This window comes from Salvelinus sp. IW2-2015, linkage group LG16 (genome assembly GCF_002910315.2).
Source record: "Salvelinus sp. IW2-2015 linkage group LG16, ASM291031v2, whole genome shotgun sequence".
NCBI classification, from domain to species: Eukaryota; Metazoa; Chordata; class Actinopteri; order Salmoniformes; family Salmonidae; genus Salvelinus; species Salvelinus sp. IW2-2015.
The window spans coordinates 34,093,084-34,110,091 of NC_036856.1; the positions used below are offsets into that span (position 1 = coordinate 34,093,084).

Consider the following 17,008-nt stretch of genomic DNA (forward strand, 5'->3'; position numbering starts at 1 on the left):
AGTGAGAATAATGGCAGATAAAGATTGAAGAGGTGAGGATCAGGCTAGCGGAGGGGAGTGTGGACTCCTCTGTCTCCTTAAATGTGAAGAGCCGTAGCCTCACTGTTAGAGCGACAGCAACAATAACCATCAGAGTGCAGTATTCTGGCTGGGGCAGAGTAGGTGATTGATGACTCAGGCTCATCAGACCGCATCAGGGGAACAGATAAACACTTTAAGAAGACTGGAGGGAGGGGGGACTATTTACCTGACATACAGTTATTGCTGAATGGAGAGAGAGAGCGAGAGAGAGAAAGAAAGAGAGAAAGAGAGAGAACGAAAGAATGAAAGAAAGAAAGAGCAAATGGTAAATGATATAGTCAGCTACGAGTACAATAACGCTCAAGCCAAACAACTCTGCTCTGCCTAAACTATCCCAGGTTTGGATAATTGAGCCTCCATGATCTTTGTTCTTCTTTCTTCTCATAAACTGAGTTAATAAGCTCAGTAAAACAGGAAATTGAGAAGTTCTGAGTGTTACTCTAGATAAGAGCTTCTCTGAATGATATTCTGCCAACAGCCGCATCACACACTATTAATTTATTAATATTTTTGGCATGGCCTATTATAGTGATAAGGGATTGGAATTTGATTAAGAGTAGATCAGTTTTACTGATAGCTAATGTCTGCTCTCTGGCAATTGTTGCCTCCCTGACCTTCAACTGTCACTTCAGTTTTTTTGTACTAATATGTATAATTAATATGCTAGAGTCAATAAGAGCCAAGGAAGACATCTCCTTTGACGAGGCCATCCTTTGATGAGGCCATTGATGTCAACATGGAAGGTTTCAACTACACACACAAACATATACAATCACACACGACACACGCATTCTTGCTCGGTTGCACACACACACACACACACACACGTACGCATGCACACTCACACTATTCCTTGAGGTCTGAAAGCCACATGAGTAATACAATCCTAATGCACTCTTAACTGAGAGTATCCATCAATATTGATCAATAAGGCCCCTGACCAAGAAATCTATCTCAATATTTGCTGCTGCTGCCAGAGCTAATGGTTCAGACAGGACTTCTTAATTAGGCTGGGTTGGACAGGACTTCTTAATTAGGCTGGGTTGGACAGGACTTCTTAATTAGGCTGGGTTGGACAGGGCCCAGTCATGCAGACACTTCATATCATCTGAATAGTGCTTCACAGTTGATATGAAATCTATTGCACAGAGGCCTTGAGCTGTGCACTTTTTCTATTCCATCCGGTTCAGGATGAGTACTTGTGAGGAGATTACAGTATGTTCACAGTGACAACTTCTGGAGTGCAAAAGTTAAAGTTTTAATGAATGAGTTTAAAAACAGTAAAAACGCAGTCCAACTTTACTTAGATGTTAATAGAAGGCTATGCTCTTCAGACATCATCATAGTAATCATAACAAAGTTTACTTATGAAACAGGCTTTAAAAGGGAATCGCTGTCACGCTTGTGATGTTTTGTTTCTGTTTCTGAGAACACAGAACAAGGGAAACCCTTTGTTAGAGGGGACTACATTAAACCAACACAACCCTTGGCCTGTCACACACACACSTCAGCTGTTTTACCCACAGACAAGCACACAAGGACACACAAGCCTGTGAGAGAAGAGTCAGTGGGAATCCATATCAAACGCAACTCCCATTGCGTAACCAATAGCCAAAACCAACTGAAGGGTAAACTCCACAGTTATGCAAGCGCCACAGATAAGATAGTGTGATAATTGATGCATGGGGAGAGGAAACTTTYCAGCAGACCTTTACATGCTGGGACAAATGTATCTGTCAAACACTTTCAGAATATTTGAGCTGCACTTGATGTAGTTCCCCCAGATGCCAGTACAATTAAACTATTGTAATAGCCCAAAAAGTGCAAACTCCAAGCTAAATCAAGCATATCTCAATAATCAGATTTGATTACTATGCATTTGACCCAGGCCTGGTATTGGTGACTTAATGTACCACCTGAATGTCCCGTGGTTTGTTCCAAATGATAAATGTTGAGTGAGCCCACCCAGTTCATAACTAACCAGAATTAACAGCTAGGAACCAAAGGTCAATGTCTGTTATCAGAAATTCTGAACTCTGCCAAAKAAACACCTTATATTCCTTTTGGACTTCTTTATATACTAAAGGCAGTTGTGAAAGTAAGCCAATACGGTCTGGCAAAATAAATAGTGGGGGTACGCCGTACCCGTAAATCACAATAATTAACACAAAATGCCAAGGAAACTACAGCATAGACAATTACYCCATTATCTAACATTACTGCATGCCAGCCGCATGAAAAATGTGTGGTACACGCTCTTACATTTTCTTAAAGTGGAGATGAGTGGCTGATACCGAGACACTGTGGAGAGCAATGGATGCACCAATTCAGGCTACAAGTGTAGGCCTAATGAAAATAGCAGAATGTCATTACAATACACATAGGTGTTCTGTAACAGATGAGCAATGTTTGGATACTGAAATTATTTTGAGTGGACAAAAGCGCGCGTGTAGCCTACAGGAGCACTTTTTTGAAGTGATTGTTTTACAAACAGATTTAAACATGACTGGTTGTGTTTACGTTATATTAAAAGGTAATACATGTTAAAAGTTATATGACAAATGTACTAGTACTACTAGGCCCACAGAAATCCTATGAAATGAATAGAGATTCTATAAGTAATTCTATGATTACACCTAGGCTATAATATTTTTTTTTTTTGCATGTATCACCTTGCACACACAGGGAGTCCGTACCGGTAAGAAATTAAATCTACCTTCACACCTGAATAAAGGTACCACTAACCCTTATCTTGAGTAGATTCCATTTGGATTATTAATCTTACATTTACTACCGTAATGGGTTTTATATACCGATTTTACAATTAAATGATATTTGTTGAAGAAGCCTCTGGACTTCACAAGGATAAGCCAGATCATACATTCTGCCAATCATCCACTGGTTTAATCTTGGTAAAGCTAATCTAAAAATATTGGTAAAGCTAATCTAAACCTCTGAAGTGAAGAGCATACAGTAGAAATAGCTTCCACCATTTGGTTACATGAGACCAGGATTTATTATRGTATTATCTTTCTGGACTGAACTGGAGGAACCCTTTGGGCGTTGTCCTCATCAGTCTGTTAGTAAAACAAACGTTAAGTTCTCTTCTTAGGTCTTTTAAGGATTGCTTACGCAACAAGCAGTCAGATTCTCTCTCTATCTCGACAGTGTCTCTCATCAGAGCACTAATCTATCAAACACATTTTAGGCCAAATCCCTATTACTGATGAAACTGGTAGAAACCGGAAGTCTATAGGAAGTCAAGAACATCTAACCAGTATATGTGGCAGTCACAAATGACTAGCTGAGAGGGCTAGGTTCTGGGATACAGAGAAGGATCAGAAGCCTGTCCTTTCTTCCCCATCGCCCAGCCAATAAAGCTTGGTTAAACCAGTGAATGCTGTGCCCACGGTGACACACACACACACACACTATAATATGAGCTCCTTACTGATGCTGCTGGTGGACTCATTTACCTCTGGGATTCTGAGATCAGAAAACAGAGGCTGGGCCAATTAGAGAGAAAACAGGCTGTTTGTTTAGTATTAGAAAGACAGGAAGAGAATCCACATGAAAGACTGTAGAGGCATGTTAAATAACCCTGAGGTCTAAACAGTAAATGTGTTGCATGAAAGCGATCGATTCTTCTAACCAAGGTTAGAGGGGCTGGCATTTGACGTTTAACTATACCCTTCTTCTGAATGAAACTGGATGTAATCCATCCAGTCGTATTAGTACAACCTGTTTATTGTGAGAGGCATTGGACAGCTTTTAAACACGTGTATCCGTCCCGGGTTGTCCGTGGAGACTAAAAAACATATTACTCACAGAACTAAACGCTGGGCTCTGGGAGCTAACACCAGTCTTCAGGTCTATTAATGCAAGGATAGTTCACTCATCCACCTCTGCTAGACTTCACAACGTCTGTAAGCCCCAGCAGCTGTGTGATTCAAGTCACAGCACCAATGTGACCAACCATGTATCGATAATACTTAGACTTGGTAGGGCATTACGACTCTTTATGGCATGGTCATAAAGACTTCATGAATGCTAAATGTTACATTATCACGAATCTCTCTAAGTAAACAATACCTTTTCCATTTGATGCAGCAATACACCTTTTTAAATGTAACCTTTATTTAACTAGGCAAGTCAGTTAAGAACAAATTCTTATTTACAATGATGGCCTACACCGGCCAAACCCAGACGACACTGGGCTAATTGTGCGCTGCCCAATGGGACCCAATCACAGCCGGTTGTGATACAGCCTGGATTCAAACCAGGGTGTCTGTAGTGACACCTCTTGCACTGAGATGCAGTGCCTTAGACCGCTGTGCCACTCAGGAGCCCTACATTACATGGAGACACTAGTCAGATCCAAAATAGTCCTGCTGACCAAACCTTTGACCAATACATGTCCTGTATGTGGAGAGCCATCATGATCACCAGGTTTACAGACCTCCCACTGGTGTGGACTGGGCCCATTAGCAGCCCCTGAGCCCAGCAGAGGTGACTGATGCGATACGACATGGGCTTTCACTGAGCCCGTCCGACCGTCAAACACGCTGTCACCACACAGACAACATGGAACCACACAGTCAGTCTGCAGCCCACGGTGCCCATAAATACTGTGAATATGTTAAGTCTGTTTATATTCAGTCTTCTTTATTAGGGTATACAATTAAGTAAACAGGCAGTAAAAACCTCCCTGTCCATAGCCTGCTGTTTGTACATGCATAACTTATTGGTGTGAGGGTATGTACTTTATAATATGGACATACTCATACGGCATACTACTATTATGGGGAAAAGATTGGACTGACATGCATTGCACTAATCTGCGCCAAGAGATCTCTGCCTAGGAATTATGACTGTTTCAATGAATGCATCTATTTTCACAGGTCAGATGATGATATCCACATGCCTCCTCATTACTGAATGTGCTCTAGTACTGTTCGCAAACAGGAAATCACAGACTACAACCTAATATCTGTTGACAGCTCACACCTGACTAGACAGCTGTCAGTATTAGGTTATGGTAGAAAACAGTTTTTGTAAAGAATCGCATTTTCCATCACACATCATGTAGCTAGAGAACTATGCTCATCATGTACTCTATTGTTATAACAGACAKATGTCGTGTTCTGCCAGGAATCAGGACATAAATTAAAACTTAAGTTGGACAGTGGTCCRCGTGTGACCATATCTGGTCGTCTTTCCAAGGGCGTTTCCGTTCTGATGATGGCTAATCACATATCCCTTCCTTTGTATAGGCTACCGTTACATTGTAGCCATACGACCTCGATATGGCGCTCTGACAGTGATACATATTCCATGCATTATGAACAAAGATGACAACAGTAGACCATAGATCCATACTTGAAATAAGCACATGGTCAACAGAGTCATGTTTTTCTAAAATAAATAGATACTTTATTTACCTCTTTCCTTCTGCTCTCTGCCCCGGGTCTGGTGATCAGAGCCGTATCACCGCAAACCACGGCAGCATCCTCCACGAACACACAGTCCGGGAGCGACTCGTCGGCGGGGAGTTCAATCACCTCCAGCCCGAGTTTCTGCTTCAGAACCCCGACGTATACCTCATGTTCTCTCCGAGCTTTCTCCAGGTCCACGTCCGAAACGTTCATCCTCAGTGCCTCTTTGGCAAGGGAAGAGGGAATAGCTCGAACAACGGCGTGAGTGAAGTTACCAAAATCTGCCATCACACCAGCCATGTTCCGTTGATTGTTGTTATCCACAAATTGCTCAAACAAATAGCTCGAACAGTAGGCTATAATATATGAGAGCGAATGTTGTGGGTGTCTCTCTGTTGATTTAGCTTTGTTCGTTTGTTTTTCTTTTGGTTCTTTTTTTATTTACTAAACTGACAGCTCAACTCAAATAGGCAACAAGCAAGAGACAACGGTTTGATGACGCGCATTAACGTACAAACACGTGAACGAATGTAACCGCTAGTATCGATTCCCCGTGAAGCCACGGCTCAGCCCGACATGTGACAGGCAATGTGGCTCGTAAACAGCACAAGCAGATTGAGACGCTCTGGCTGGCGCTCAGTTACTTTGTAACAACTTTCTATTACTTTGTAACATCGTTCTATCATCAACGAACAAATGGGTTACAAAATCACCACAATGTCTTTACATAAAATAATGTCAGTTAAGGCTAGTGCATAATCATTAATCAAACCGTTATAAAAATGTAGACTACAGCCACGTGGGTGTTTCACAGTCTTTTCATTCAAATAGCAAATCTTTATTAATGTGTACATTTCATAACCATATTTTGCAAAAGTTGATATAAAGATCATGGTCACTGTCATCTCTGGCATATTATTGCAATAGGCATACCTGCCAGTTTAGCAAGTGTCAATGCCAAAGCAAAACAAAATACAATTTGTGATTTTTTCACGTAAGAAATTTATATGGGTGTTATGAAACCATTGAGCTCTCAACTATTGACAGTAATTTCCTGACAATAACCTCTCCTCCCCCATCCCTGCTAAAACAAAGTGTTCTTCTTTGACAAGCTATTCCAAGCCATGGTGCATTTCCACTAGGGACTTACGCCAGTGGTTTACCCAAAAGGCTCAGACTCAATGGGCCATGGCCTCAGTGGACCTGCTCTGACTTGGAGCCAAGGCCATGGGCACTGGTACTTTTCAGCTGTTAAAACATGGTTTAACATTTTCCACCATTAACACCTTCTCACAAAGAACTGTCTTGATGATGCAGAGGTTGTTGATTCTGCTCTTCACAAGTCTTCAGTGTCAGCCCTAGCTATACAGAAACAAAGTTACCAAAAAATTTAACTAGAGCTTACATTACCATAATCACTGGTGCTGCACTGGAAAAAACACATCACTTTCCTATACAGCTGCCTAATGGGGTTGAGACTACAGCATCCCCCAGCATATCACAGTGTACGGCAATAATGGAACTACATATATTCAGTGAACAAAACACATATTTTTGAATAATTTCTAATGTCAGCATCCACCAGCATATTATTTTCACAATGAATGGGAATAACAGATTTCACATCCACACTGAAATATGGACAAAGCACATATTTATTTCTGTTATATTGGTCGTCTTAAAACCTCTTCAACAGCCAGTGAAACTGCTGGGCGCCAAATTCAAATACAGAAATACTCATTATAAAAATTCAGAAAACAAAACATATTTTACATAGGTTTAAAGATTAACTTATTCTGAATCCAACCACAGTGTCAGATTTWAAAAATGCTTTACGGCGAAAGCATACCTTACGATTATTTGAGAACATAGCCCAGCAGACAAATCATTACAAACAGTAACCAGCCAAGTAGAAGAGTTACACAAGTCACAAATAGAGATAAAATTAATCKCTTACCTTTGATGATCTTCATATGGTTGCACTCAGCAAACATTKATTTACTCAATAAATGTTCCTTTTGTTCGATAAAGTCTCTTTATATCCAAAAACCTCCGTTTTGTTCATGCGTTTTCTTCAGTAATCCACATGCTCAAACGCAGTCAAAACAGGCAGACAAAAAATCCAAATTGTATCCGTAAAGTTCATAGAAACATGTCAAACGATGTTTATATTCAATCCGCAGGTTGTTTTTAGCCTAAATAATCGATAATATTTCAACCGGACAATAACGTCGTCAATATAAAAGGTAAACAAGAAAGGCACTCTCTCGGTCGCTCGCATGAAAAATCTCTGTGACACTTTAAGGTCCACTCATTCAGACTGCTCTTATTTCCTAATTTTTCAGAATACAAGCCTGAAACAATTTCTAAAGACTGTTGACATCTAGTGGAAGGCATAGGGACTGCAATTTGAGTCCTAAGTCAATGGATACTGTAATGGCATTGAATAGAAAACTACAAAACCAACAAAAAAAACTACTTCCCGAATGGATTTTTCTCAGATTTMCGCCTGCCAAATCAGTTCTGTTATACTCACAGACACTATTTTAACAGTTTTGGAAACTTTAGAGTGTTTTCTATCAAAATCTACCAGTTATATGCATATCACATCTTCTGGGCCCGAGAAGCAGGCAGTTTAATTTGGGCATGCTTTTCATCCAAAATTCCGAATGCTGCCCCTTACCCTAGAGAAGTTAATATAACAGTTGATGTCGGAAGTTTACATACACCTTAGCCAAATACATTTAAACTCAGTTTTTCACAATTCCTAACATTTAATCCTAGTAAAAATTCCCTGTCTTTGGTCAGTTAGGATCACCACTTTATTTTAAGAATGTGAAATGTCAGAATAATAGTAGAGAGAAATATTTATTTCAGCTTTTATTTCTTTCATCACATTCCTAGTGGGTCAGAAGTTTACATACACTCAATTAGTATTTGGTAGCATTGCCTTTCAATTGTTTAACTTGGGTCAAACGTTTTGGGTAGCCTGCCACAAGCTTTCCACAATAAGTTGGGTGAATTTTGGCCCATTCCTCCTGACAGAGCTGGTGTAACTGAGTCAGATTTTTAGGCCTCCCTGCTCGCACACGCTTTTTCAGTTCTGCACACACATTTTCTATAGGATTGAGGTCAGGGCTTTGTGATGGCCACTTCAATACCTTGACTTTGTTGTCCTTAAGCCATTTTGCCACAACTTTGGAAGTATGCTTGGGGTCATTGTCCATTTGGAAGACCCACTTCCGACCAAGCTTTAACTTCCTGACTGATGTCTTGAGATGTTGCTTCAATATATCCACATAATTTTCCATCCTCATGATGCCTTAAATTTTCCCCTCCTGCAGCAAAGCACCTCCACAACATGATGCTGCCACCCCCGTGCTTCCCGGTTGGGATGGTGTTCTTTGGTTTGCAAGCCTCCACCTTTTTCCTCCAAACATAACAATGGGCATTATGGCCAAACAGTTCTATTTTTGTTTCATCAGACCAGAGGACATTTCTCCAAAAAGTTTGATCTTTGTCCCCATGTGCAGTTGCAAACCGTAGTCTGGCTTTTTMATGGTGTTTTTGGAGCAGTGGCTTCTTCCTTGCTGAGCGCCCTTTCAGGTTATGTCGATATATAACTCGTTTTACTGTGGATATAGATACTTTTGTACCTGTTTCCTCCAGCATCTTTACAAGGTCCTTTGCTGTTGTTCTGGGATTGATTTGCACTTTACGCACCAAAGTACATTCATCTCTAGGAGACAGAACGCGTCTCCTTCCTGAGCGGTATGACAGCTGCGTGGTCCCATGGTGTTTATACCTTTGCACTTTTGTTTGTACAGATGAACGTGGTACCTTCAGGCGTTTGGAAATTGCTCCCAAGGATGAACCAGACTTGTGGAGGTCTACAATTGTTTTTCTGAGGTCTTGGCTGATTTCCTTTGATTTTCCCATGATGTCAAGCAAAGAGGCACTGAGTTTGAAGGTAGGCCTTGAAATACATCCACAGGTACACCCCCAATTGACTCAAATTATGTCAAGTAGCCTATCAGAAGCTTCTAAAGCCGTGACATAATTTTCTGGAATTTTCCAAGCTGTTTAAAGGCAAGTCAACATAGTGTATGTAAACTTCTGACCCACTGGAATTGTGATACAGTGAATTATAAGTGAAATAATATGTCTGTAAACAATTGTTGGAAAAATTACTTGTGTCATGCACACAGTAGTTGTCCTAACTAGTTGATTTTTTTCACAGATTTTTTTAAAGACAGGAGACAGGAGCACACAACAAACATCCGTTACGACTGTAGGTAAAACAGGCTCAGGAATAGAAACATTACCATGGAACAAGAGCTAACTCGTGACTAAGCTGAGAGAGTGTCCATAAGAACACCTCATAATTCACTGAGCTTCCGTCCCAGAGTTCCATGAGCTGACATGGAAAGGAAGCTTCTACAACGCCCACTGCATAATGCAGTTATGACACATACGTTGACAAAATATGTTATTGTTATCCTTTGTTTGAACAGGCAAACAGCCTATCATATTGGTCCTGTTCTGTTTTATACTAGTGTATCGGACAATAGACTGGGATGCAGTGAGTAAAGAAAATAAAAGCAGAGCCATTGCACTGCCACTTTCTCATAAGGGGGGGCGGGGAAGAGGTGGATGGAAAATATGATGATTGCCATTAAACATTACTACATGGATACGCATGTCCAGCCCTGGTTGCCTGGCGATGTTTACAGAATGGGTAATTGCGGAATGAATATCGTTATGGGATGTTATTCCATGGTTCCATGGCGCACAATGACAGTACTGTTTCCTATAACATAATATTCCCTCATAAGGGAAAAGGAAAGAATCAGAACAACATGCCTGGCAGAGCAGAACAATGATAATCAGAAGCATCTCACTGAGCTCATGGGGTTAAACTCAACACAGAGGGACTAAGTAAAGAGGTCAGAGGTCATAATGGATATGGTAATGGTAGGATGGCACAYGATACATTTGACATTAAGGACCAATTGATGTTTGGGAAACAAGCGTCATCACTATCATTTGAATCAGATGARATAAGTATTACTTAAGGCTAGATGTGCAGTGTGCACACAACACAAACCTAATAAGCAAAACTCACATGGGCACATGTGCCACTTTGGGAGTCTGACACTCAAAATAGACACTTGCTGATGCCAACTGTGAAGTGGTGACATAATGCCAGTGTCACATTTCATGAGCTTTAAATGTCTGTCTGGGTTAATCGATGAAGATTCCCAAGCTTTTTGATGAATGACTAAAGATATACCCACAGACACCCCAAAAGGACTCAAACAATGAGGAAAACAGTGACAATGAGGAAAATGTTGACAATATGTCAACAAACTTAACCATAGCATAACACCATCTAGTGTCTTAAACTGGAAGTATGAAAATGTAGACAATTGACAGAAATAAAGCCCGCATCAAGATACAGCATATTCAAATCCATTTAGTGGGTACCCAAATAATGATTGTCAAGCAGTCGAACTTCCAACGTCAGATGGAAAYGTGACGACTCAATTAAGATACTTCAATATATTTAAACACCATAAGAACAAAGTGATAAAGCAATTGCGTATGCACAACATTTTAAAACAAACTGATTAGTAAAGTTAAAGTAAAACAGACAAACTCACCTGAGGGAGATTATCCGTGGTCTTYACAACTATTCTCCGTTAGTTATTTGTTCAGCGCTCTCTCGGTATCACGTCATGTAAATTTAAGTATAAATTTACTCAAAAAAACATTTCCGACTCACGGGTTAAAAAAAACTTCAGGGATAGTATCAATAGGGTATTGTCATATCGTTCTCCGTTTAACTGTCATATTTTGGTTGCAAATAACCCCGTTTTTCAACCATTTGTTTTTCAAACATCACGTTTGTTTTCTTGGTCAAATCCTGTTTGCAATGATTTCTGATCTCTGAATATCAAATTCCGATAAAATGTCACTTATTTGAAACGCAAATAATAGGACTATGAACTAGTTGGATATGCTCTCCCCAAACCAACATCGTATGTGGAATATTGGATCACTGTTGTTGATTATTTTTTCAAAACGTGATGGACAGATTGCGTAAAAAGTAAATTAACCCAAGGAGGAATACTAAGGAATTTCCTGCATGAAGAACATATTTAACAACCCTTTAAGCTGTCAGGAATGCTTTGTGGTTGGCTAGAGGGAGAAATATGTTAATAATGTAGGCTTCTGCCATACCAAATATGGCGACATTGTTACGTCTGGAGTGTGGTTCGCATCTGGAAATGCTTAGAATGAAGGGGAGAGCAGGCCAAAAATAGAAGCCGTAAACTTTATTTCTCCCATTCCTCTCAAACGCGCACAGAATCTCCGAATTCCGGGACGTCTCTCCCCTAAACTGTGAACAGTTACAGTACATTTAGAATAACGAAAGTAATGTATTGATATAGGGGCTATAAGACCATTCTCTGACAGAATGATCCCATCATAAGAATCGAATCTCGCAACAAATTCAAGATAATTTATGAGGTGAAGCAGTGACAGCATGACAATATCATACCATGTTATAACACAGTAAACACCTATATCAAAATGAAGAAGAAATGGAAAAGGCAATATTACAGTATTCTTTATTTTTCTTTTGAATATTATCTATCAATGCGAAGTCAAAATAAGTGGAAACAAACAGATCAAACTGCTTTGATTTTTTTTTTTTATCCCACTTCTAAATTAAAGAAAATGTGTACCCTAACCCTTGGCTCYTAACAAAACAGCTGTGAACCTGTGAGAAAACCAATAAAGCAAAACAAAGTATAAAGGTAGATAGTAGAGACGGCAAACGGCGAAGGGAAAACATTTGTTCAGTTCTAGGGGAAAATGTATTTTTGAAAAAAAGTTAGACAGGGTGGTGCTTAGCTTCGATGGAAAACGCGCCAAGAAACATTCCTCGCATAGTTTTGGAACAGTTCAGCAGTCAGCCAACGACGACGTCAGCTTTCACTACAGTATAAAAGACAGGAGGTACTCTGCTTCAGCAGACTGCAACTTGCAACCAGAGCAACACTTATTAAGCCTCGACTCTCCAAAGAGACTAGAAAACAAACCAAATCGCTACAGACGAGACGACTGACCGCTACACTTAGGATAAAAATACATTTGCAAAGAGTTATAGCAAGACATCGTAAAGGGAATAGCAAAATAAAATAGATATTTTATTTAATAGGCTACGCAACAAAGAGAAACGCAAARATGTTCATTTTCTCCATCGTCGTGATATCAATTGGAACCTTCAATATGGTAAGTCATTTTCTCTAAGCAATATTTCAGTTTAAAGTTGTCTGACTTGTTATGACTTTGAATAGATCGGAACGAATASTAAATGTATGCTTTATTGTCTGGGGAATACAATGTAACGTTATCACACTGGTTTGGAAACCTGTTGCAATCACATCGTTGTATATGAACCGCACTGTTTGAAAATACTAAATAATCTATGTAAATACAACCTGAACATGTGGCAGTTTTAAGATGTTGCTTACAAAGTATATATCATAATCGAGCTCTGTTATCTGCGCAGGTTCTTTCCTCCTCTTCTTGCCCCTCGGTCTGCGAGTGCCCGATGGAGCTGCCCAGGTGCGCGCCTGGTGTGAGCCTCGTAGTGGATAGCTGCGGGTGCTGCAAAGTCTGCGCGAGACAACTCAATGAGGACTGCAGTATGACAGAGCCTTGCGACCACACCAAAGGACTCGAGTGCAACTTTGGGGCCAGCTTCGGTGCTATGCGTGGCATCTGCCGTGGTAGGTGTCTCTTTCCAATCCTGCTATGCTGTAAACAGATTTTAGGTAWGAATAATGGTAGTTTGCAACCTTGAGTAAATGAACATGGTAGAAAGAGAAGCTAGTGGTATTTTTACTTGAGGGAATAAGAGGACCATGTGATTTCAACTCTAAGGAATGTAACTAGGCACCTCAGTCTAAACTCTAAAGCACAAACATCCTGCTCTGGAAGAAAGTGATCCCCCCTCAGTGGTTCCTGTCCTCTGGCAGCCCTAGCCTTCTGAATAATTTTTACAGTTTAAACCAAGCCTCCCTCAGACAGCCTCAGCCAGCATGTGATCTGTGATGTCTATAGCAGACACTAGTCTACTGAAAAGTGGAATAACAGCCATTTACCCCTCTTTTCTCCTCCACAGCTAAGTCAGAAGGAAGACCCTGTGAATACAACAGCAGGATTTACCAAAACGGAGAGAGCTTCCAGCCTAACTGCAAGCACCAATGCACATGCATCGATGGGGCTGTGGGCTGCGTCCCCCTGTGCCCTCAGGAGCTCTCCCTGCCCAACCTGGGCTGTGCCAACCCAAGGCTGGTCAAGGTGGCAGGCCAGTGCTGCGAGGAGTGGGTATGTGATGACGGAAAGGACACTGACATCATTGACAAGCTGTTTGGCAAAGACAGCATGACTGAAGAGTCAGAGAGTGACCTCACCAACAGGAACGAGCTCATCGCCATTGTCAAGGGAGGACTCAAGTCTCTAGCTGGTAAGCAGCCTCTATCTAGCAGCAGCCATTTTGAATTTCAGCTTTCAAAAATGACATTTTCCTTTGCCTCAAATGTTGAAGCCCATACCAGACCCGTTTCTAATGTTTTCTTGCCTTTTCCTGCCTTTTCTCCTTACAGCTTTCAGAGTGCAGCCTGAGAGCCACATGTTTGAGAGTCAGAAGTGCATTGTCCAGACCACTCCTTGGTCCCAGTGCTCCAAGACCTGTGGCACAGGTATCTCCACCCGAGTCACCAACAACAACAGCGAGTGCAAACTGGTTAAAGAGACACGCATCTGTGAAGTGCGGCCATGCACCCAGTCTCCCTACTCCAGCCTTAAGGTAAGCTCCAGCTACCAAGACTAAACTGAAACATGGCATACAATCCAACAAAACCAACCAACACTGCTCAGCTTGTTTATGGAAACTCTTGACTGACTGTTTCTCTCCCCTTGTTRCTCCAACAGAAAGGAAAGAAGTGCAGCAGAACCAAGAAGTCTACCCAGGTTCAGAAGTTCACCTATGCCGGCTGCTCCAGCCTGAAGAAGTACAGGTCCAAGTACTGTGGATCTTGTGTGGACGGCCGCTGCTGTTCCCCCCAGCAGACCCGCACCATCCGGGTCAAGTTCCACTGCGAGGACGGAGAGACCTTCAACAAGAACGTCATGATGATCGAGTCCTGCAAATGCACCTTCAACTGTCCCCATGCCAACGAAGCCTCCTACCCCTTCTACAGACTCTTCAACGACATCCACAAGTTCAGAGACTAAATCAAATCTGATTGTGCAGAGAACCGACCCCTGAGAGATCCCAAAACAACAACATTGACAATGGTAGTCCATCTAAATGCAGGGGTCCAACTCAACCGCCAATGAACTATCAACTTCCTGTTGTAACTAGATTCCCAAGGAATTATAGGCTTGCATCATGAGGACTTTATGAAGTGCACTGTCTGCTGTGACCGAATCAGCATTCTAAATTAAGATTCGCTTCATACTACTGGAGCATCAGAGTAGCTTCGTTATGGAGCAAAATGTAAATTAACATGTGGAAATGACAATGTATGTTAATATGTTGATATCAATTCGTTGTGTATATTTTCGACCGATAAGTACCAACCAGACATGACCCAAACAAACTTTAGACGTGTGTGTATGGATGTTGTTTGGATATGCAGATACGTAATTTAATTAAGTATAACATGATCTTGTAACCTAATGAACCAAGACGGTCCCGTGTGGCTCAGTTGGTAGAGCATGGCGCTTGCAACGCCAGGGTTGTGGGTTCATTCCCCACGGGGGGACCAGGATGAATATGTATGAACTTTCCAATTTGTAAGTCGCTCTGGATAAGAGCGTCAGCTAAATGACTTAAATGTAAATGTAAAGACACCACATGTTACCGTGGTTCCATACATGTTCGTGTTTTGTGGCAGCTAAGGACCTTCCCAACGTTATCAAGAAAGAAAAAGCGAAACATATCAAATGAATGTTTTCATTATTGTTATTAATATTATTTATCAAATTGTAGCTACTTTATTTAGATTTGTGTCATACTGGAATAAATTGTAAAAATGATTTAATTTTATATGTTACAAAATAAAACAGATTTATTTATGAAATGTAAACACTATCTTCGTTTCCTTTGACCAAACTGAAGTTGGCTACCAACAACACTGTTTTGACTAAACTGAACATATTGGGATTAGTAAACAATTACCACCAGTACACTACATWCATGTAAAATCACATCTAGAGGGGAGGTCATACAAAGTCCCCATATTTACTGGGAGGAACTCCAGTAGGTATACCATGGACAGTCCCATACTATATTCTCCAACAGAGCGATCGTTTAGGGCTGATCCGTTCTTATATAACAGAGTTCTGGCCTTGAGACTGTTTGGTGCATTGGAATGCCGTTGTAAAGCTCTGCAAGCCAAGCTAGTTTGCATTCCCTATATCAGGCTAAGCCATGCACTTGACCAATACCAACAAAAAAACGATTAAATCCCAGCATAGCAATGAGCACAGAGCTATGCCAATAACCTGAAGTGCTACTAGTCTCCATGGTCTTGGATTAGAAGTAGCAAWTCAAAGGGGACTTGGTGACTGTATTTTCCACATATTAAACGCAACACAAAAAAATGGACCTAATTTGCAGTGGTTGGATAGAAACGTTGGCCCTCTGGCACTAGGCAGGCTGCAGGGGGTTTGTGCTGTAAAGTCTGGAAAAGCCAGGTGGGATACAGCTTCCCAGCCTTAGGAAAAAAGACATCGGGTTGAAACGTGTGGAGGCTAATATTAGCAGGGGTAGGACAGGTAGCAGTAGTGGAGATATAGCTGTCCTTTTAGTTATAGAATCCTCAAAGTAGGCCCTGTTCTTCATCTGCTGAGAGGGTGGCTATACAGTATGCAGATGTTGCCAAACACCTATGGCTTGAATAGGGGTGAGCAGACCAGTGCTTAGGGGCAACTTCTAAAGCCATAGGAGTGTTAAGCCTTGAGGATAGGACACACATACACGCATGCACAGAGTTTTTAAAATCCAGGTAGAGGGAAGGGAACGGCTCAGGAATGCAGCGGTGGCTCAGAAAGCAGACAGACATCCTGATGGGTGGCAGATGTTGGAAACGGTGGAGCAACATGTTCACTTTAAGTCAGAGAAGCAGTCAGTCCTAAAAATACACAAACACTAAGTGCTCGCTGCCACCCACAGAAGGTGTATCGTATCAAAACACGGCATAGAAAAGCCATCTAACCGAGACCACCACCACAGAGCACCTATGCAGAACTTAACTTTCCTGCAAGACGGGCGGAAATGACTGTTGATAGTGTGTATTTAATAGGAGGCAGAGCAGAACGGGTGCAGGGCACATCCCTCTCGGTTATGGTCAGGCCGCATACCGAGGTCAGGCCGCATACCGAGATCAGGCCGCATACCGAGGTCAGGC

At 41.4% G+C, this 17,008-nt stretch overlaps 2 protein-coding genes across 3 annotated transcripts in view; one reads left to right on the plus strand and one right to left on the minus strand.

Annotated features, from left to right (window-relative positions):
* Positions 1 to 6,120, minus strand: part of ddah1 (dimethylarginine dimethylaminohydrolase 1) — a 145,851-nt gene extending 139,731 nt beyond the window's left edge. The window contains exon 1 of one of the 2 annotated variants that reach the window (XM_024004735.2): positions 5,523 to 6,120. In XM_024004735.2, coding sequence (XP_023860503.1) covers positions 5,523 to 5,816 — 294 coding nt within the window. In that variant the 5' untranslated portion in view covers positions 5,817 to 6,120. The remainder of the gene's footprint in view (positions 1 to 5,522) is intronic. The other variant, XM_070447674.1, reaches the window with a different exon arrangement.
* Positions 6,121 to 12,543: 6,423 nt separating this feature from the next.
* Positions 12,544 to 15,683, plus strand: LOC111976023 (CCN family member 1). Its single transcript, XM_024004734.2, has 5 exons — positions 12,544 to 12,818; positions 13,099 to 13,318; positions 13,714 to 14,058; positions 14,198 to 14,400; positions 14,526 to 15,683. Exons 1-5 carry the CDS (start codon positions 12,771 to 12,773, stop codon positions 14,826 to 14,828), a joined length of 1,119 nt encoding a protein of 372 aa, XP_023860502.1. The 5' UTR covers positions 12,544 to 12,770; the 3' UTR covers positions 14,829 to 15,683.
* Positions 15,684 to 17,008: the final 1,325 nt, after the last annotated feature.